This window comes from Mastomys coucha, unplaced genomic scaffold, assembly GCF_008632895.1.
Source record: "Mastomys coucha isolate ucsf_1 unplaced genomic scaffold, UCSF_Mcou_1 pScaffold22, whole genome shotgun sequence".
Classification (NCBI taxonomy): Eukaryota; Metazoa; Chordata; class Mammalia; order Rodentia; family Muridae; genus Mastomys; species Mastomys coucha.
This window is the reverse complement of record NW_022196905.1, coordinates 137,083,377-137,105,880: the sequence shown is the minus strand read 5'-3', so window position 1 is coordinate 137,105,880 and position 22,504 is coordinate 137,083,377. Positions and strand designations below refer to the sequence as shown.

The 22,504-nt window shown below is 48.6% G+C and overlaps 1 protein-coding gene across 12 annotated transcripts in view; it reads left to right on the top strand.

The window, feature by feature from the left end:
• The window catches only part of Tnrc18 (trinucleotide repeat containing 18), a 101,493-nt gene that overhangs the window by 52,234 nt on the left and 26,755 nt on the right, over positions 1–22,504 (top strand). For 5 of the 12 annotated variants that reach the window (XM_031338583.1, XM_031338589.1, XM_031338584.1 and 2 more), the window contains 8 exons: positions 1,968–2,143; positions 2,895–3,031; positions 3,181–3,309; positions 4,876–5,047; positions 6,163–6,168; positions 8,028–8,388; positions 12,315–12,593; positions 17,415–17,672. In XM_031338583.1, coding sequence (XP_031194443.1) covers positions 1,968–2,143; positions 2,895–3,031; positions 3,181–3,309; positions 4,876–5,047; positions 6,163–6,168; positions 8,028–8,388; positions 12,315–12,593; positions 17,415–17,672 — 1,518 coding nt within the window. Of the gene's footprint in view, positions 1–1,967; positions 2,144–2,894; positions 3,032–3,180; positions 3,310–4,875; positions 5,048–6,162; positions 6,169–8,027; positions 8,389–12,314; positions 13,189–17,414; positions 17,673–22,504 lie in introns of those variants that run through there. The other 7 variants (XM_031338585.1, XM_031338590.1, XM_031338588.1 and 4 more) reach the window with 5 other exon arrangements.

Sequence of the window (22,504 nt, the reverse complement as noted above, 5' to 3'; positions counted from 1 at the left end):
GACAGTCCTCTGCAGAGGTGCCTACCCGGCATTAGGATAAGGGCTGCGAAACCTGATTATTGTCTAAGTGCTGAGATTATTCATGCTCACCCTCTTGGCCTTCAGACATGGAGGGGGGGGGTTGCATTTTTTTCCTCAAGCATGCTTGGACGGTACCCAAAAACTGGTTAACTTTTAGACTAAAAAGAAAATATCAATTTGAAATTGCAAAGTGGACCCGCGAGATGGCTCGTGAGTAAGGTGCTTGCTGCTAAGCCTGAAGGTCTGAGTTCGATTCTCTCCTAACTCAGGATGGAAGTGGAGAACCAATTCCTGAAAGTTGTTCTTTGACCTCCACATACACACATAGCATGTTTTCTTTCTCTCTGTTTCTCTTTCATACATGTACATGCACACACATACACACTCGAGAGCATACACACTCACACACAAGTAATAAGTAAACTAAAAGTTAAAATAGTCAGGCATGGTGGTGCAAGTCTCTTAATTCTAGTACTTAGGAGGCTGAAGCAAGAGGCTCGTAAGTTTGAGGCAGCCCTAGCCGAAGCCAGACTTGATCTCATGGAACTCAGGCAGCCCCAAACTCCCTATGTAACAAAGGATGACCTTGAACTCCTGATCCCCCTGCCTCCACTTCCTGGGTACTGGGATTACTGTTGTGGACCTACGGTGCCTGGGATTAAACCTCAGGCTTGGTGCTTGCTAGGTAAGCATGTTATTGTCTGAGCCAACATCCCCAGCCCTACACTGTGCTCTAATATTTATATGGAAGGCTGGGTGTGTTGGGAATGTTGGAACACGAGAGTACATTCCTGAAGCACATGCTGTGTCACATCCTCCCCCAGAGGAGACCACGTATTGGGGCATTACACCTTTCTCCTTGATTCCTGCTTTTTCAGATACATGTTTTTGTGTGTATGTGTGTGCATACACATTTGTGTTAGTGTTATATGCACATGCCTTGGCACTTGTGGAGGTCTGAAAACAACCTCTGGGGTCTATTTTCCCATCATACCCTGTTTGCCACAGGCCATGCCAGGTAGCTGGTTCTCAGGGCCTCTGGGAAATTTCCTCTGCCTGACTCCTGACTCCCCTTAGGAATACTGGGACTGTAAACATGTATTACTGTGCTGGGCTTTGCCTGCATTCTGCATATTTGAGCACAGTAACCCCTTCCCTTACCCAGCTACTTTTCTAGTCAGGTTTGTGCTTTTTATTTCTCTCTCTCTTTTCTTCTTCTTCGTCTTCCTCCCCCTTCCCTCCTTTTCCTCCTCCTCCTCACAGGGTTTCTCTGTGTAGCCCCGACGTGGAATTCACTTTATAGACCCGGCTAGTCTTGAATTCCTAGAGCTCCACGTGCTTCTGCCTCTCAATACACATGCACACACACTTTTAAGTATGTATGTGTGCATGCATGCTGGTGCCGAGGGGTTGGATCCCTCAAGAGCTGGAGTTACAGGTGGCTGTGAGATGCCTGAGTGATGGGAATTAAACCCAGATCCTCTCTCTGCAAGAGGAGTATGCTCCCTTACCTGCTAAGCTGTCTCCAGCCATTTGTGCTCCTGCCCCAACTCCCCAGGATTTGTTTGTTTGGAAAGAGGGTCTCTATATAGCCTAAGCCCAAGCCCAGTCTTCCTGCTGGGGTGACGGGTGTGAACCACACCTGGTTCCCTGGACCTGCTTTCTGATGCGGGACACAACATATTCACAAAGGAGAAATCAAGTAGAGACACATGGGGATATCCGTTGTCCTGGGAAGGAACCTCTGCCAGTGTTTGGTTACTCCGAGGTATTCCTGGCCTTTCTCACAGAGTGCAGTAGATCACAGTGCTGTGTGGCTGTGTGGCCCAGAGTCAGGGCTAAACTGTAGTATCTGGGAGTTTGGTCTGGCCTCTTGATGGCTGGCTGCCATCTTGCCCGTGGTCCAGGTCCCAGCACTGACTCACTGATCTTTCTCCCTTCCCCAGATCCAGAGCCAAACCTGGTGGTGAGACCCTCCCTGGAAAGCCTGCTGGCGGCCAGCAGCCACATGCTGAAGGAGGTGCTGGAGAGCCCCTTCTCAGACCCACTCAAGAATTTGCGGCTTCCACGTGAACTGAACTCCAACAAGAAGTATAGCTGGATGCAGAAGAAGGAAGAGCGGGTGAGCCCTCCTCCTCCTCTCTTTCCCCTGGAGGCCTGAGAGGCAGGGGCAGGTGGGATCCAACCATCCAGTCGCCTTCACTGGTTTGCTATGTTTGGTCCACAGTGGGTCATCTCCCCTCTCTTGGCTTTCATATCCTTCTCATACTGTGTCAGGCATGTCCCTTGGGTATGGTGTGTTGGATCGGCATGAGAGCACACTGGAAACGAGGCCTGGGGCTACCCTCTGCTGCCTGTGTGGTCTCGGGTAGCTGGAAGGACTGCGAGCCAGAGTGTGTAAATAATGCACTTGTTATTTACCCCATTAAACCATTACTACTGGATAGTGTTTACTCATGACATGTTAAGTGTTGGTACCACGCGGCAAAGTTGGCATTAGGCAACAACAAGTGCAAGGCTAAGACAGGAGGATTTGAGAGTTCCAGGCCGAGGCTACTAAGAAAGTTCGACACCAACCTGAATTACAGGTGGAATGCTGGAAACCTTAGGTTTGAGCCCAGCCTCTGAGAAACTACACGTGGTGGTGTTCACCCGTGATCTCAGTACTCAGGAAGCAGAGACAGGAAGACTAGAAGTTGAAGGTCATCCTTGGCTACATACTGAGTTTGAGGCCAGCCTGGGCTGTATGAGACATTGTCTCTAAAACAAACCAACCAAAATAGGGGACAGCAATGGGATTCAAGAAAGGGGCGGGACATCAGCAGACAACAGCATCCTTATTTGTCTCCCTTTTCTCCTGGCATCCCTTGCAGATGTTTGCTATGAAGTCTTCCTTGGAAGACATGGATGCACTGGAGCTGGACTTCCGGATGCGACTGGCAGAGGTCCAGCGACGGTACAAAGAGAAACAGCGGGAGCTGGTCAAGCTCCAGAGACGCCGGGACACGGGGTGAGTGTCTCCCCAATTTGTGCCCCATCCTGGATAGCTGGTCGGTAGGTCTACTTTGGTAGTGGTCAGGTGTGTGCGTGAACCCAAGTGCCCCACTCCGCTTCCCGCCCACCCCAGGTTCCTAGCCGAGCCTGTGAATTCTTTTTAAGGGACAGGCACGAGGATGCCCATAGAAGCCTGGCACGCAGAGGCCCTGGCAGGCCGAGGAAACGGACCCACACCCCGAGCGCCCTGTCGCCCCCCTGCAAGAGAGGGAAGAGCCACAGCGGTAGCGGAAAGTAAGGCTGGCCCCTCGGTGGGTTGGGGACTGTCTGGTACCCAGCTCGGAGGGGAGGAGCAGGGCCCCCCTTGACGGCGCCCAGCCCTGGGCGCCAGGGGATCTGGTAGTGCCTGGCGTTCTGAACCCTGAATGGCAGCTCCCAGGGAGCCCGGAATGCTGCCCTGTCCAAGAGGGTGAGCGAAGAGGAGAATGGAAAGACCCTCAGTGGCTTAACGCTAACCTGAACCCTTGGCCCCGCCTTCTGCCCCACCCACTTCCTCCCCATTGAAGACAAACTTCTGCTTCTTTCCATGGCTCCTCCCTACCGGAGGAGTATCAATTCAACTCCAGCCTTCTAGGACAGGCCAGGTACATTGCTGTCCTCCTGGGATTCCACAGGAGGCTAGGGCTGCTCTCTGGGAGCAAGGTCCTCTTGGGTGGCACTGCAGCCATTTCAGAGGGGTCCTCCTGACGTTGTCTTGGTTGCTGGCTAGGATGAAGGCTTTTTCTCTCCAGGGCCAGGCATCTGTCCAGATGGGCTCAGCCTCCTGCAGGCCAGATGAGGAGGTGCTTAAGGAAGAGGGTTGGTACCTAGGGGTGGGTGGATAGAAGGTGTTTGTTTCCAGTGCTTGGAATGGCCTTAGGCAAGGCAGTAGGATGGTCATGGTCTTGTCATGAGAAAATGGCCCCCATCTTGCTGCATCTTATAGTTAACCTTGGTTGTCCCTGACTGGAAGAACAAGAGGTGAACATTTGTCTGTCACCAGTGGCAGGAGACCGTGAACGAGATATGATGGGAAATAGATAAAGAAGCCAGGGCCACCAGCAATGCAGGCCCAGTAACCCGAATGTGTTACCAATATACTAAACTTACTGCTTGGAGTCCCTGGCCCCACCCCTCCTTGTGACCCCGGGCAAGTGTTAGCTTTTCTGAGCCTCCAGTCTCAGCTTCCTCATGTATTAAAAAAAAAGCAAAAAGCAAAACCAAATCGGAAAAAAGAAAGCCCTAAACCCACAAAAACCAGTCAGGAGTGCTCTGGGGATAGAGCATGCTAGGTACAGTAATTGCCTAGCGTGCACAAAGCCTTGGGTTCTACTCACATGCACAAGGTGTGGTGGCCCGGACCTGTCACCCCAGCATTTGGGAATCAGGAGGCAGATTCACAAATTGAGAAACACTTGTATCCGTGTTCCTGCTCTCCAGAAAAGGGGACCTGGTGCAGAACTCCCCCTTCATCCATGCTCTCTGTGTAATTAGTCTCTCTTAAGATTTTCCAACCTTAGCTCTTGATGCAATTTTGGTAAAGATACATCTTACTCTGTGTGTGTGTGTGTGTCTGTCTGTCTGTCACCACATCAGAGAGAGGCTGATGGAGGATGCTGACTTGAAGTTTTTTTCTTTCCCCCTTCCCTTCGTGTCCACCATTCACTAGCCTTAACCTGTTTCCCCTCCCTGATTATTCCGGTGTCCACCACTGTTTCTTCTTCAGGGCCACACGGGTACACTCCCCCCGCCCCCCTCCTTGCCTTTGCCAGTGAGTGGTCTGGCTAAGGTGCTGACCCGCATGGTGTGTTTGGCTTTCAGGCTGAGCAGCAAGTCCTTGCTGACATCAGATGACTATGACCTGGGAGCAGGGATAAGGAAGAGACACAAGGGGCCTGACGAGGAGCAAGAGGCCCTTATCAGCATGGGGAAAGCCCGCAGCAGGAACCAGAGCTGGGATGACCACGAATCCTCGTCTGATTTTATGAGTCAGGTCAGTAAACAACTCAGTCTTGCAGACTTACTGCGACAAAGGTCTCAACTTAGAGGACTGTAGGTCATACCTGAGGAACTGAACTTTCTCCATGGGGGTCTCTTGATCCCTGCTTCTATAGAGAACCAGTTAGAGTAAGCTTCCTCACTGCCAGGAGAAAAGGAGGGCCCACGGGAGATCAAGGACCTGGCACAGGACCAGGAGGCGGAGGTAGGGCTAAAAGCTACATTGGTCTGTGTGCACTGAGACTTCTGGTTCGGCAAGCAGGAGGTTAGATCGCACGTGCATAACCAAATAGCAGTAACTCCGATGTTTCTCAGTGTAATTGTTTAATGAGCACCTTGCTGTTGCACTTGGGCTTGATGCCATTGTGATTCAGTCTGACTTCTCCAGGGGTAATTTCTCATCTCTACAGAGCCTTGGGACCATGCACTTACAGACCGTGATTCTGAATGCTAATGCTCAGCCTCATGAGGCCTTGTGGGAAGGGGATCTTTCGATTGATTTTTGTCACCAGAGGGGAAATGTCACGTAGAAGGGCTGGATGGGGGAGGTAGTCAGTTTGGGGGCTATGGAGAGGGCTCAGTGGGTAAACCATTTGATGTTCAAGTATAATAACTGGAGTTATTATAACCACTGGTGGGTGTGGTGGTTGATCTGTAATTCCTGATTGTAGGAGGATGGCTGTTGAGACCAGACAGAACAGCCAGCTCTGGATCTTGTCCTAGGTTGAATGAGAAACCCTACCTCAGTGTATAAGGTAGAGAGAGGGAGGGAGGAATAAACCTGCTGTCACTCTCTTCTGCCTGCATTCAATGCATGTGCGCCCCCTGTGTGCGCAACCCCCCATACATATATGCAAAAAAATAAAAAAAATAAAATTAAGCTAAAAAAGATATCAGGTCCTTTTCTTACCCTCTTGCCTCTCTCTTCCGTCTTGCCCCCCTCTCCCTATTCCCTTCTCCCCTCTCTCTACGTGGTCTTGACTGGCCTCCACTTCTCTACTTTCTCCTTCTCTCTGCCTTTCTCTGCCTCTGCTACTCTCTTAACTCCCCTCCCCATGAATAAACTGAATAAACTCTATTCTATACTTAAAAAAAAAAAAAAGGTATCAGGTCATGGTGGTGTGTGCAGGTCCAGCCTGGTCTACATAACAAGTTTATCCAGGGCTTCCTAGTGAGACCCTCTCTCAGAAAAATAAAATCTTAAATAAATGAGAGTGCAAAATAAATGCATGAAAAGGTTGCTGGTTTTTGTACACCAGGATCTCTTTTTCTTCTCAGGTCATGGTGAGAGTCGCTTTTGTTAATTATCTCAACAACGCCATCTCAGCCCCTCCCCTGCCTCCTGCAACTGCCGCCTGATTAAAGATACAGAGCTAGCGCACAGAAATGGCGGAGCGCTAATGCCTTTGAAACTGCACATTTCATTTCAACAAATGACTACCGTTGGCGATAAACGTGCAAGGAGAAATTTAATCTGTGAAATCTCTAATCATTCTCCCTGGTCCAGGCATCCAAGGCACACTCCGGGCGTTTTCTTGGCAGCTCTGACCCGTTTAGTTGGACAGGCTGGTTTAGACTGAGCAGCAGCTCTGGCAGCTGCCGCAGGAGGCTGAGATGCAAAGAGATCTGCTCCACTCTGGGCTGATTCCAGTCCTGGCTCTTGCTGGTTCATCCAGCCACCTTCTCCAACCCATCTGTAGCCTGCTTCTTCAGAGTTCTATAGGCACTGTGAGGCAGGGCTGCGGAAAGCCAGGATGGGAAGGCGGGTGCCAGCCAGGATTGTTACCGTGGCAACAGCTTTTAATAAGTGATTACCAGGCCAGGCATCTTTAAAAACCTTAACATTTTATGTGTATGGGTGTTCACTTGCATGTATGATGTCCGTGCACCACCTGCATTCACTGCCAGTGTAGACTAGAAGAGGGTGTCAGATCTCCTGAAACTAGAGTCATAGATGGTTGTGAACTGCCTTGTGGGTACTGGGAATCGAACCTGGGTCCTCTGGAAGAGCAACCAGTGCTCTTATTCATGGAGCTGTTTCTACAGACCCCAGACAAGGCATTTCTAATAAGTGCTTTACTTATTGTATTTGTGTTTTAAAAAGACTTATTTCTGTTATTTATAAAGTTATGTGTATCCATGTGTGGGTATGTGGTCCCATTAGCGCAGATGGCCACAGCATCCAAAGAGAGTGTCAAATCCCCTGGAGCTGGAGTTACAGGGGTCTGTGTGTTGGGGACTGAGCTTCCGTCCTTTGCAAGAAGAATAGAGGATCTTAATCTCTGCACCATCTAATTCCCCACTTTATTTATTTGTATATGTGTGTGGGGGTGTGGGCATAAGTATATATGGGCATGTGTGGGTGTATATGGGTGGGTGAGTGTGTAGGTGTAGTTGTGTATGAGCATGTGTGGGGTTGTGAGCATGTGTGAATGTATGGATGTGTTTGTATGGGGCATGTGTAGGTGGGTGTATATGGGTGTGTGCATGTGTGTGTGGATGTGGGCTTGTATGGGTGTGTGTGGGTGTATGGGTGTGTGTGGGTGTTGGTAGGGTGGGTGTGGGTGTATGGGCATGTGTGAGTGGGCGTATGTGTTGGGGGTGTATGGGTGTGTGCATGTAGGCATGTGTGGGCATGTGTCAGGTACTCTTGGAAGTCAGAGTCTGTTTTCTCCATTATTTAGGCTCTAAAGAATTGAACTCAGGTCATCAGGCATCTTCAAGCTGATGAGCCATCTCACTGCCCAGAATACATGTTATGTGGACCTTACCCTAGTTATCTTCGTGACAGCCTTGTGGTGCTCAGACACAGATAGCCTCGTTTTAGATGGAAGGACTGAGGACTAGTTAAGCAGTTTACCACAGGTCTAGAGGATATGGGACGGTAGTTAGCCCAGTCTCCTAAGCATTGCAACCTGAGACTCACTATCCTATTTGGTTGTATGTCTTAAACTGTGACCTTCCTTCTTCCCCAGCTAAAGATTAAGAAGAAAAAGATGGCGAGCGACCAGGAGCAGTTGGCAAGCAAGCTGGACAGAGCCCTCTCCCTCACAAAGCAGGACAAGCTGAAGTCACCCTTCAAATTTTCCGATGGCCCCGGGGGGAGACCGAAAACCGGTGGGGGCTGTGGCAAATTCTTGACACAGTATGACAGCCTACTGGGCAAGGACAGGAAAGTGCTGGCCAAAGGACTCGGCTTGTCTCTGAAACCCTCCAGAGAAGGTAAACACAAAAGAGCTTCCAAAGCCAGGAAGATGGAGGGGGGCTTCCCGGCCAGAGGCCAGCTCAAGTCTACCCATTCTCCATTTGCCTCGGAAGTAAGCAGTCAGTCCTACAGTAAGTACAACCTTGAGCGTCATCGCATGGCGAACGCTGATCTTATCTGCTCCTAATCTCTCTTGCCCTCCTCTGAGGGACTTCAGGGTCTCTTGGAGCTTTGCCCTGTGTCTGAGGCTATAGATGAGTGGCCCCAAAATTGGAAATTTCGCCACTGAGTGGCAAATGTACTGCTCGATTGGTGTATTGTGATCGGTGGGCGGAGGCAGATGTTAGTGGCTGGCCTTCCACTGGCCCACTAGATGCCATCATTGTAGAGACCTTGTGCCATAGAGTTCGTAGCCACTTAGCTTAGAGAGCCCTGGAGAGTGATTTCTTCCATGTGCTAGAGGTGATGGGTTCCTTTGCCTGTAGGGCATGGGTCATTTGTGCCATTTGTGTCCCCATCCACACATGTCTACACACCCACACGCGTCTACATATCCACACCCATACATCCATACATATCTACACATCCACACACCCACACAGCCCACACATCCACACATCCACAAATGGGTGGTAGTGTTAGTGGGGTAGTTATAGAGGGATTGGGAGAAGAAAGGATGTGCCTGAGTAGGAAGAGACGAACTGGAATGGACCTAGCCCAGTTTGATCTACTTGCCCGTTATAGCTTGTTGCCGTGGCCAGACATGTTCATACTTTGGCCTTGTCTACTACAATAGCTGTGCATGACTAGGGAGCCAGGGACATGGAGCAGCCTGTGGGACCAAGGGACTGACTGGGCTTTTATTCCATTTAAGTCTGGCCTTAAGACAGGCCTTGTGGGTTTTCAGAGAAAGGCAGCTCTTCTTAGCCTCTTGTAGGCCTTGGCCCTCTGCCTGACAGGGGGAATGGGTGCACACTCATTCTGTGTGGACAGGAACCTGATATCTTAGACAGGCAGGAACAAGGAGGTGGCTGCTTGGAAAGACAGGAGCGGCTTCTCTCATCCCGTCCGTGTCACAGAGGTGCCTGCAGGGTTTGCGTATATTCTGTCAGACTTGGCCAGACTCTGGTTCCTGAGAGAGGTGTGTGTATATGATGAGTCTGAATGTCAACTGAAAAAAAAAAGACAGCACGTGTGTTTCTTCTCCATTTTTTGCTGGCAGTGCTGGGAAGTTGATCTAGATAGAGCTGGATCTAGACATTGCCCGATAGGAGTGCTTCTCCAACCCTGAGTTTCCCTCTTGTGTCTCCCTCTCCTTTTTGTCTGGGTACAAAAGTCTCTTTGTGTAGCCGTTGCTGGTCTGAACTTGAGTTTTCAATCTGCTCGCCTCCACCACCTGAGCACTTGGATAGGGGATGTGCGTCACCGAGCCCAGCTTCCTCAGTGTGCTTTGCTCACATTTTGAAAAATGATTTATTTGTGTGTGTACATGGGTGCATATGGGTATGCCCAAAGGTCAGAATGGAGTGTTGGATTCTCTAGAGCTGGAATTACAGGCAACTGTGAGTTACCACGTGGGTGCTAGGAATAGAACCTGGATTGTCTAGAAGAACTGATGCTCATAACTTCTGGGCCAAGTCTTCAGCTAAGTGTTTCCTGCTCTTTCCCTCCCCTCCCCACCCCATTCTTTCCCCTCCCCCTGTTCCTTTCTCTCTCTCTCTCTCTCTCTCTCTCTCTCTCTCTCTCTCTCTCTCTTTCTCTCTCTCTCTCTCTCAAGACAGAGTCTCATGGCATAGCCTTGGTGGCCTTAGAATTCACTACATACCTAAAGCTGGCCTTGAACTCACAGAGCTCTCTCTGCCTGTGCCTCTTGAATGCTGGGATTGAGTTGAGGCATTGTCCTAGGCTTCCGTGGTGTGAGTAGCTCACGTTCAAGGAGGTGAACTGTGCCGGCCGTAGGATTAAGTTGCTGTGTTGTGTAAATCAGGTATGGTTTTGGTTATCTTTGACCTGGGTGGGGGGTGTCTCCAGGACCAACCATGCTCCAGTGGGTATGAGGCCCACCCACCCCTCAGCCTTATGCACCAGGAACATGTTAGATCGTGTTAGTGGCAGTGCCTCTCACATCTAGATGGTTTGGTCACTTAGTCTCTGGTCCTGAACAGGTACAGGGAGAGGAGCTTGAAAGGCTTGTGGCAGAAAGTGGAAGGGAGCAGTGGTGGCCTCTTGCTTTCCAGTGAGGGCTGGATGACATGAACGTCATGTCATACCTGATGTATTTTTATGGAAGGCCAGGTTGGTGGATGTCACTTCTAGGCCTCTCTGGCCTTGGAAGGAACAAGTTAGAACACATGCGAGGGGATGGTGATGCAGTGGTTAGCACTTACAGTGTAAGCTTGCAAACCTGAGTGCAGTACTGTCTCACTTCCACATGTGTGTGCTGTGATACATGTGAGTGTGCCCACTAACACACACACACACACACACACACACACACACACACACACACACACACACGGGGAAGTGTTATGGTAAAGGACTGGCAGTTTGGTGGACCTCCTGAAGTTGGGGTCCTGGTTGTGGTGGTGAGTGGGGACACCTGTGCCCTGGCGTGTTTCTCTTGAACTTGAAGATGTTAGATACTAGCTCTAGCTGTGTGTATTCACATTATCTTGTTCTGTGTGGGTTTTTAGCAGATCAATGATTTCTGTTTTGGCTTTGGGGCCCTTTCTTCTCTCCTTGCTCAACAGCCCAGCAGCAGATCAAGATGGTGTATATTTGGGTTGAAGTTGGAAGGGACCAAGAGCCTCCCTTTTATTGGGCCCATTTCCCAACCCTAGTAACACAACTGTGCATTTAGACCAGAGACTCAGAAAGAAAACCATTGGCAGTAAACTGGTCAGCCAGCTATCTAATAGAAAAGAGGGGTTAGGGGAGGGGTGGGGCTGGCTAAAGAATAATTCCCCTGGTGTGAGTACCCTCACCTGCTGCCCACGTCAATCTGCTGTTGCTGTGAAGTTGAACAAGGAGCTGGGAAGAGATGGGTAGGATTAGTTCCTGTCAACGGTGTCCACTGGGCTGTATATGACATCTATAGGGTGGAGGAACCACATGCTTTTGGCCAGTAGATATGGTAGATATCATATTCCTCAGAATGTTGCTCGGATATCATTGCTCCCTGCCCTGTGATTGGAGAAGTGGATATATGTGATGTCAAGGCAGGTGATGGCAGCAGCGGAAAGAGGCCCGGCTCACCTCTCAGCAGGCAGTCCAAGCTGTGCATACCAGATTCAAGGAGAGCCAGGACATCACACATGCCCAGGCCTGTGGGCAGTTGGCACTGGGTTCTACCTCATCTGTGGCCTGGGCCACTGACAGGAAAAGAGACACCAGCACCCTCCTCCTTGGGCCCCAATTTACCTATATCAGAACTATTTCAAAGGGCTCAGGGGATGGCCCAGTGGGTATATTGCTTGCTCTGCAAGAATGAGGACCATGGTTCAATCCCCAGCCCCAGCACTTACATACAAGACAAGTGAGAAGGTACATGCTTCTGATACCCCTGCTGGACAGACATAGTCAAGGAGGCTATCTGGGGCTCCCTAGCCGGCCAGCCTTGGCTACATGGCAAGCCCCAGGTCCCATTGAGAGATTGTCTCAAGGTGGGTTCAGTGAGGAAAAAAGGTGGGTGCATGCTACCAAAGCTGAGTTCAATCTCTGAGACCTGTAGACTAGAAAAAGAGAACAGACTCACTCAAGCTGTCCCCCGACTCTCTTGTGTGTTCCTTGGCACACTCCTGTCCCCAGACATAAACACATGCACACAGACCAAATTAAAATACAGCAACATTTTAAAAAAGATGGTGGATACTTGAGGATCCAAGGTCAAGGTTGACCTCTGGTTCCCATACTCATTCACACACGTACATTTGCATGTGACCACACACACACACACACAGACTCACACACACACACACACACACACACACACACACACACGCACACGAGACCACCTACATACACACAAGTAAACAAATAAAACCTACTTTGACTGCAGATACGGACTCTGACGAAGACGAAGACTTCCTGAAGAATGAGTGGTCTGCCCAGGGCCCCTCCAGCTCCAAATTGACCTCGTCCCTCCTGTGTGGCATGGTGCCCAAGAACAGCAAGTCAGCCACAGGCCCTAAGCTGACCAAGAGGGGCCTGGCAGGCCCCCGGACTTTGAAACCCAAGGTGGTCACCAGCAGGAAGCAGTCCTTCTGTGTGCTGCTCCGGGAGGCTGAGGCCCGCTCCTCCTTCAGCGACTCTTCCGAGGAGGACTCCTTTGATCAAGGTTACTAGTGCCAAACACAAAATAATCTTCCATGTTTTTAGAGCGAGAGTGAGTGGGAGAGAGAGAGAGAGCAAGCGAGTGTGCGAGAGTGTGTGTGCACAACAGGGATGGCTGTAGCCGTCTAGGTTTTTGGCAGCGTAGCCTGCCCTATCCGCCTATATTTTTGGTTTGTGTTTGCTTTTTATTTTTACTTAAACTTGTGACAACACCACTGGCCAGCCCTTAAGGAGCTCTTACACGGACTCGTTTTTAGTCTCCCAGAATTTCTCACCTTCCTCCCTCTACACTCCACTAGTTTTCCCCAAGGCCACCCACCCCCAACTCCCAAATCCAAAAGCCTAACTTTAGCTTCTCCAGACCCCCAGGCCGGCCTGGGTTTTCTCTTGGCATGAGCCTGGCGGAGGCTTGCCCAAGGAGCATTTTGTTTAAAAAAAAAAAAAAAAAAAAAAAAAAAAAAAAAAAAAAAACCAAAAAACAAAAAAACCCAAAAAAACAAAAAACAAAAAGGGACTTCTTGTGTGGGCGTGTGACTTGCTGTTTGTACTGCGATTTTGGTAATGCCAAGCTTTATTAAACATACCGAGTTCATTTTTAACTAAACTGTGTGCCTCGTTTCTCTTGCTATGTCCTTAACTAGATGTTAGGTTGCCGTTCCCCCTCCATTCATCCCTCCTTCCCCTCCTCTCATCCCGCTCTTCGTCCCCACTCTGGAAGCCATAGACATGGTGGACTGCTTTTCTGTTATTCAAATACCCCTGGTATCTCCGGCACTCATTCCATTTTTTTGGGTGTACAGTCCAGTGTTGTATCATCTATCTGTTTTTTTTTTTTTCCTTTTAAGCTGCTTGTCTGTGTTTTATTTTTCTGGAAGCTTCTGCTACTTTCCACCTGTGGTTTAAAAAAAAAAAAAAAAGCCCAACAAGAACAACAATTAACTTACCAGTACTTGTTTGCTGACACATCTTTCTGCTTTGAAGGGCATGCGGGCAGTCCAGAGTCAAGGCCTATTGGCCGGTCTCCTTGATTTTAGTATTTTGGGGTTTTTTGTTTGTTTGTTTGTTTTTTTCTCTTCCTTGTTCAATTTTGAAAGTGTTGGATCGGTTGCCATGTTGAGGGTCAAAAATGCTATTTCTTGGGGTTTCTGGACTGAGGTCTGTCTGGCCTCAGCTCAGCCTAGGGACCCAGCACCAAAAAAACAATCCGGTTCCCACTTTTCCAACACCAGAATTGTAGCCCACAGTTAGAAATCCAAGAGCCCGCAGACCCTTCAATCAGAAAATGTCCCTGAGAGGGAAGAAACTGGGCATCCACCCCTTAGCCAGGGTCTGCTTCAGGGTAAATTCCCTTTAGAGCTAGGGTTTGAAAGTTCCTGGATGGATAGCAAGCACCACATCACTGGTTCCCTGAGCATGGCCCCGGGCAAGGGGAGGAGGGTCATAGCAACCTGGGACAGGACCATAACTTTGCTTGAGCCCTGGGACCCCTGGGACCAGGACTCTGCTCTTATTGGCCAGTCTTCCTTCAGCTCCCGCCTCCTCTGCTCTCACACCAGCAGTCCAAATTGGCAGAGGCAGGTTTTGGGGATGATGGAGTGATGCACAAAAGGGACCTGGTGCCTTATGGGCTGTTCCTATAATGCCCAAGCCAGGCACAACCTGGGCCACCAAGAGGCTGCCTGCCTTCTGTATGGGCCTCCCTACCCTGGTCTTCTGTGGAGGAGACTGGTTACTCCCCTATTCCCTCCCCATGACTTAGTGTAGCTATCTCTGCCCTTTCCTACACGCCCTTAGAGTCAGGGGCCCACCCTCTCCTGTTCCAGCATAGAACACACAGTCAGGGATCCCCAGTGCCCCGTAGTCAGTACCAAGGGACCATAGCCCAGCCAGAGGATTTGGAGACTCCAGGGCCAGGGCATGGCTCCCTAGCTTGCCTCTACTATTCAAAGCAAAACCAGCTGATGAGGTCTCAGAGAAGGATATTTGGGTAATAGGCCTTCCTGCCCCCTTCGGTACTAAAACACTTGATTGGCGTGGCTTTTCTAGTATGTCTGCTTTCTCCTCCCAGCAGCTTGACCATCCCTCCAACCCTTGACCCCTACCCATGATGCTTTGAGTGTCTGTTTCGGTCTCTCGCATTTGCTCTCACGCTGCACTTGGACGCAAAGCGAAGGCTGGGAGTAGGGCAGACGGCGTAGCGGGTTACTGAGTTTGAGTCCGAGCCTGGCTCGTTGCTCCGTAGGTAGGCAAAAAACATTTTCCTTTTCTATTCTCTGTTTATCCCCACCTCCTCGGGGTCTGCCCCCACCGGGTCTGGCAGCAGCACACCACTTTGACTTTTATCAGGTTTTGGGAACTCAATTACCCAACCCCTTGCCCTGAGCCAGGATTTAAAAAGACACATATTGACATTAAAGTTTTTTTCCCCTCCTCCTCCATTCCCTTGAGTCTTTGTTGAGACTTTTCTCCCCCTCTACCCTTGGCAAGCTCTGTGGATCCAGGTATAGACAATAACAGAAATTCTTGACACCCCCCTGCCCTGCAAGGTCTCTCAGGTCTCCTTGTCCTCATAGATGCTGGTCCAGTCAGAGACACTGCATGAGTCTTGACAAGCACCTCATTGTGAGGACCACAGGAGACCTCAGGATAATTCAGTTTCCTTCTTGGAGGAAAAGTACCCATTCTGGGTTTCTGCCTTCGCATCAAATGGCTGAGACCAACTTGCTCCTGGCTTTCTGAGATCCGACAATGACTCTCAGAAACCCAGAGCAGGGACTCGAACTTGCCCCCTTGCTGATGAAGCCTACTGCCCGAGAACCCTTCTGGAGAAAATGTTTAGGACTTCCACATCCGAGCAGCCAGGACAGAGGGGGAGTTTTTAGAAAGGGGAAATCCCAGATCCCCACCCCAGCCAGGCACCCTCCCCGTCCCCTGCTCACCCTACCCAAATTGGCCAACTCCAGGGAGCCCTGATGTGAGATTACCCAGGCTGCCGAAAAAAAAAAAAGTCTGCCTACACTTAGCCTACTTTGCAGCTGTGGCCCACTGGGGCGGAGACAGAACCATGTGACGTCGCAATGTGATTGATCGCAAGTGCGCACTGCCTGCCTGCCCCTGCCTGCCCCGCTGGCATCCCCAGCCTGCTTCATCCATCGCTCTGGGAACACCTCCCGCCTCGCACCCTCTTAACCAACTGCCTCCCTCTCTCCCTCTCCCCCCCCCCCCCCCCCCCCCCCCAATCCCCTACGCAGACCCTCCTTAGGTATTCCCACTTCACCTCCCAAGCTGGCTGGCTCAGCAGAAGTTAGGATTCCCTGTCATAGACATGGTTAGAGCTCTACCCTTTGCATTGCTGGTGCCACCTTGGCCACCAGTTTATCTGGCCAAGCCATGGTGTGGGCCTTAGCAGGAAAAGCAGTATTTGATCACCTCTGTCCAGCCATTACATCTAAGATATGTGTATCTTAACATGGCTTACCAGACCAGAGGAGTCTCCCAGCCCTACCTGGGCCCCAGTGCACAGCCCTCGAGGTACACACCTGGTGTTTACCTCCTCCTTCCCTTGAAAGGTCGCACAGTCTGTACCTTAGGGTGTCGTCACCATCTGGTGGAGAATTTTGTTACATGCCTAGGGGAGTGTTGAGTTTTGTTTTCTGTGAGCCAGCCCCATTGCCTATCCTAGCAGGGGCTGTCAGCCTTTGAGCCAGCAGGGTCAGTTGCTGGAATGACACTGGCCTCTGACCCAGCAGAGACGTGGCTGGATGCCTGAGGGTTTGGCCTTAGGGGTCCTCCCTATTTCAGAGTGGGCTGGTCTGCCCGCCCACGCCCCCCAGGGCAGTCTGAGCTCAGATCCTGTGGCTGGTACTGTTTCTCTTTTGTTCTTTTTTTTTTTTTTTAATTTATTTGTTTTATGTATGAGTACACTGTAGCTGTCTTCAGACGCACCAGAAGAGGTCATCGGATCTCATTACAGATGGTTGTGAGCCGCCACATGGTTGTTGGGAATTGAACTCAGGACCTCTGAAAGAGCAGTCAGTGCTCTTAGCCTCTGAGCCATCTCTCCAGTCCCTCTTTTCTTTTAAAAATAGGCTCTTATTCTGTAGCCTTGGCTGGCCTTGAATTCACAATCCTCCTATCTCAGTCTCAGTGCTTAGACCACAGACACGCGCCACCACACCAAGCTATGACACATAGGATGCAGACCCACTTAGCTGACTTGGTGAGCTGGAGGGTCACCCAGGGCTCAGAGAGGCTCCCTAGCATGGGGGTGCTAGATTTTACCTTTGCTTAGGGATAAGACTATGGGGGGGGTCCCCTAGTCTCCAGGAAGAGATCAAATTCTGCTTTTCTGCCAACTGCCCCCTGACCTCAGGCCCCTTGTCTAGATCCCCTAGCCTGAGCCCAGCCCCCTCCTCCTCTCCCCTCTGCCTCTCTCTTCTCTCCTGCTTCCTTTCTCAGCCTCCATGTCTATGTCGGGGTGTGTGTATATGCGCGCGTGTGTGGACTGTGACGAGCGCTGTCTCCTGTCTTTGTCCGTCTGTGTGTCTGTCCCCCCACCTACAGCACAGGTGCATGTTGGTGCTGCCCTCCCCGAAGCCCATCCTGATACCCAGAGCTACCCCTCTTCCCTTCCCCAGGCTGCCCCTGTGTGGGTGACTGGTAGAGGCCTTGGGCCATGGGTGGGACTGTGGGCTGGTTCTGGACCCTCCCCCGGTAACCCTTGGTGAGGACAGAGACTGGAGACAGGGTGGGTGGTGGGAGGTGGTGAGGGGCAGCACGCACCCAGGTCAGGACTCTCACTCGTTCCTTGTTTTCTGCATACCAGATGACAGCTCAGAAGAGGAGGAGGAAGAGCTAGAGGAGGAAGACGAGGAAGACGAGGAAGAGGAAGGCATTGGTAGCTATAGGCTGGGTGCCGGGGAACAGGCCCTGTCGCCAAGCCTGGAGGAGAGTGGACTGGGGCTGCTGGCTCGATTTGCAGCCAGTGCTCTTCCCAGCCCTGTCGTGGGGCCACCCCTGTCTGTGGTGCAGCTGGAAGCTGAGCAGAAGGCCCGGAAGAAGGAAGAACGGCAGAGCTTGATAGGTGAGTGTCATTGGTTGTGAAGTGGATAATGTGGGCCCATCACAAAGATAAGGCTCAGTGGTGGGCGGGAGAGCTGGGTGGAGAGCTTTGATCTCCTGACTGCTAGAAACCCCTGGGCTGTTATCTTCGTGTCCATGGTCACACAAGAGTATCTTCCTTCACCTTCGTGCCTTCGTTAGAGATCGTAGTACTTCAAGGGTCTCCAGGAGCTCAGGGAGGGCAGAGAAAAACATAGTGACAGAGAGAGAGAGAGAGAGAGAGAGAGAGAGAGAGAGAGAGAGAGAGAGAGAGAGAGAGAGATGCAGAAAGAAGAGGAAGGGAAAACATTCTGTCTAGGAGAAGTTCTGGGTCCAGTGAGGCAGAAGAGTAGCCTCGATGGCCCGAAGCTGGTGGCTGAAGGAGTCAGGGGTGGCAGGCTTGTTCTCTTACTCCCTTAGTAGACTGAGGTTATGACATTCACATTGGGGCAGGAGGCTCAGCTGACCATGCCTCACTTCCATTACATCCTTGAGTCTGGGCCCTGTGTCCCTGATGAGTCCAGAAGTTCTTTCCCCACCCATCAGAGTAGCCATGGATCCTGGGGCTGCTGATATGCATTTGTCTGGCCACAGAGCCCTGCATTCTATATCTATCTACAGCATTGAGTAAACCAGATGCAGTGGTACATGCCTGTAATCCCAGCACTCAGGAGGCAGGAGGATCAGGGGTTCAAGGTCATCCTTAGCTATAACACACAGCAAATTGGAGGCCAGCCTGGGGTATGAGTCCCTTTCTCAAGTGGGAGTTATGGAGTAGACATGAGGCCTTCTGGCAGAAGCTGTGTGTGACAGGGCCAGGCTTCTGTGAGGCCTCCTGGAGGTTTTCTCAAGAAGTCCCCAATTTTCCCACCCACGACTCCTTCCTTCCTCCCTAAAATTCCCCACTGATTGTCCTGGTGTCTTGAGGCTTTTACATTGGCTGTTCCTATCCTGTTCTCCAGGTATCAAGTATTTCGGCATATTCTTCAGATCATTACCACTTTGTTTCCATAGATGAGTATGTAGCGTGTAGTTTTTGCTTTCCTGCTTTAAGCTCTGGGTGGACTGCATAACCAGCTCCCACCAAGAGAATATTGGATCAAAGACATACATGTTGCTCAATTTCAACCTGCCTTATTGGCTCAATTGGTGGGCCCTTCTAATCTCCCGTGGCTAGCATGCCCTCCCCAATACTCTCAGCACCTCTTAATCTGAATCTGCCCTTTGCTTAGTGTCCTGTATACCTTCTCCTTGTTCAACAACCCCAAACTGTCCTCCTCTTAGTTGCATTTCTAATCTTCTGCCTGGGGCTGCTCTACCCTAGATCTCACAGAGCTAGTCACTTTTGTCCCTCTGAAGTCATGATCCCCATTCCTCATCCTGCATCTCTTAGTCTGCCTGCGGGGACCTGGAAGTCCCACCTCTTACCTTTAGCCCAGCAATTAGCCCCTGGCATCTTTATTGATAGATCGAGAACCAGTTGGGGAACAGGACCTTCGCATCTGCACCACCCCTTACAGAAGAGCATTTATTTATTCTTTGACACATGTGTAAGTAGTATGTTTTGATCATATGTATCACCACTCAAATGAACCATTTAAAGCATTTTTAAAATTTTTACTTTGGTTTACTTTGCATGTATGTTTCCAAATACACACATGCCACAGCAGACACGCCAAGGTCAAAGGTCCTGGGAATAGAACTCAGGTTAGCAGGCTTGGTGGCCAACCCCCTTTTCTGTTGTGCTATCTTGCTGACCCTTAGTTGTTTGTTCATGCTTCTTCAACCCCTCCTCCATTTTTCTAGCTTATAGTTTGTTTGGGTCTTGCTTCTGTGTATGAATCCTTCTGGAAGTTCTACTGAAGTATCCTGAGCCAGACTGTCGTTTTTTTCAACTTGAGAGCTTTGGGCATTTTCATAAATACGTTATGAAGTCATCTAGTGTTTGTTGTGTCAGCCTCCAAACTAGACCCAGTGCAGGCCACCTCTCCTCCCTTTTACTTTGTGGCATTTTATATCTAGATTTCTCCAGCAGGAACTTCTAGCTTCGAAAGAAAACCTTGCCACTGGGGCAGCTATATGCAGAACATTCTCTGGTCCAGCCAGTGGGACACGTGCATGATTCTGGGGGTGCCTCAGAAAATAGCAGAAGATATTTTAGTCTCTTATTGTCATCTCTTAGGTCATGATCATTACCAGCGAATATCAACTTACTTCTTAATATCTTTTAGAGACACAAGTCTCTCAATACTCACTTCAATGGTATCTAGCGCAAGGTATCTTTTATTTTTTAAGATTTATTTATTTTATGTATATAAGTACACTGTAGCTGTACAGATGGTTGTGAGCCATCCTGTGGTTGCTGGAAATTGAACTAGGACCTCTGCTCGCTCAGCCCAAAGACTTATTTATTATTATATGTAAGTACACTGTAGCTATCTTCAGACACACCAGAAGAAGGCATCAGATCTCATTACAGATGGTTGTGAGCCACCATGTATTTACTAGGATTTGAACTCAGGACCTTCAGAAGAGCAGTCAGTGCTCTTAACTGCTGAGCCATCTCTCCAGCCCTAGCACGTGAGGTATCAAACATACAGACTGTTACTAGATCACTAGACTGCTTTTCCTCCTCTTCCTCTTCCTCCTCCTTCTTTTTTTATCAAAGCATATTACATAAAATGTTTTATTTATTTGGTGGGAAAGGTTTTTTCTTTTTTTAATTGATTTAAATTTTATTGCATTATGATGAGAAAAGATACATAATTTCAATTTATCTGAATTTGTTAACATTTAAAAACATATTTTAAGTAAATAGAATTACATCACATTCTTCTTTCCCTCTTGTACCCCAACTCCTCCCAGAGACCCACCCCCTTCAATACCTGCAATAACTTTTTTTTAAATTTTATCACATTCTTTAAAATTTATAAAATATTATAACAATAAAAATGAGCAGTATAGCTGGGCAGTGGTGGTGCACGCCTTTAATCCAGCACTTGGGAGGCAGAGGCAGGCAGATTTCTGAGTTTGAGGCCTGCCTGGTCTACAGAGTGAATTCCAGGACAACCAGGGCTACACAGAGAAACCCTGTCTTAAAACAAAAACAAAAACAAAAACAAACAAAAAAATGAGTAGTATAAAAGTTGTTTGATATAAAACAATTAAACAGTCTTATGTAGATGCTTGTCTGCAGCAATACTGAAATTACATACATTTTTCTCAATATAAATTTTAAATAACTCCAAACATATTAGCTGTATATTTTAAAATAACACATCACTACTAGTTTTCTTTTAAATGAACATAAATAAAGTTTTTATTTGTTTGTTTGTTTTGTTTTTAGTAGAGTTTAAAATCTTGGCTCTTACTGTGGCATAAGCCCAAAATAAGAACAATTTTTAGACATTGGAGTTCATTGTAATAAGACTGTACTTCAATGCCCCTCACATCACCAAAGGATTTTACCTCCCTAGTAGCTAAGAGTTGACAGTTCTGCTGTGCCTTTCCTGCTATGGTCAAAGCTATTTGACTAGAGTGATTGTCTTTATTCTCAGCCCACAGAGAACAGGTAACATTCATTTAAGAAATGGTGTGTGTATCAAGATGGTCTATCCCTGAAGTCATTCACCAGCTGTTTCAATGAACAATGGCTCTGCTTGGAGGGTGGCACAGACATTAGGTGAGGATAGGAATCTGGTTTATTGACTATGATGATTTTGAAAAGCATTTATCTCAGAGAAAGAGTAACTTATAAAGTTCTCTTCAAAATTGATACAATAGTTACAAACATCAAGCAAAGCATTTAGTCTCACTCTTTGTTGTTCTCTTATAAGCCACCCCCCAAGTTGTTTATGTTTCTTTTCTACATAAAAGCCAGTTGGCTGTATAAATAATTTTGAAATATGTAAGCTGTTCTGAAAACCATAGTATAGTGAAAAACATCAAATAAACAATCCTACTAATATCGAGGCTGAGATAGGAGAAGCATGGTTTCAAGACCGTTATGTGGTACCCAGCAAGACACTGTCAGGTACAAACAAGGAGAAAGTAAATATGAATTGTACAATTGAACCTATTTCTCTAGTTACCAAATTAGAGAGACCACCAGATGATAGCCAACACATTTTCAATTCCTCACACTTTTGAATTTGAATCAATTAGGATAAGTTGGTAATATTAATTTTCATATTAAGAGACATTAAGAAAAAGTAATCATTACTTCCTGTTATTTTTGTTGTTAGAGGTGGAATTATGTTTGTGTGGGTTTGTCGAAAGGCTACTTTCTTGCTTCTTCTAGGGTGTAGTTTTGCTCCATATGTTGGGTGTTTTCCTTCTATTATCCTTTGTAGGGCTGGATTTGTGGAAAGATACTGTGTAAATTTGGTTTTGTCATGGGATATCTTGGTTTCTCCATCTATGGTAATTGAGAGTTTTGCTGGGTATATAGTAACCTGGGCTGGCATTTGTGTTCTTTAGGGACTGTATGACATCTGCCCAGGATCTTCTAGCTTTCATAGTCTCTGGTGAGAAGTCTGGTGTAATTCTGATAGGCCTGCCTTTATATGTTACTTGACCTTTTTCCCTTACTGCTTTTAAAATTCTTTCTTTGTTTAGTGCATTTGGTGTTTTTATTATTATGTGACGGGAGGAATTTTTTTTCTGGTCCAGTCTATTTGGAGTTCTGTAGGCTTCTTGTATGTTCATGGGCATCACTTTCTTTAGGTTAGGGAAGTTTTCTTCTATAATTTTGTTGAAGATATTTATTGGCCCTTTAAGTTGGGAGTCTTCACTCTCTTCTATACCTATTATCCT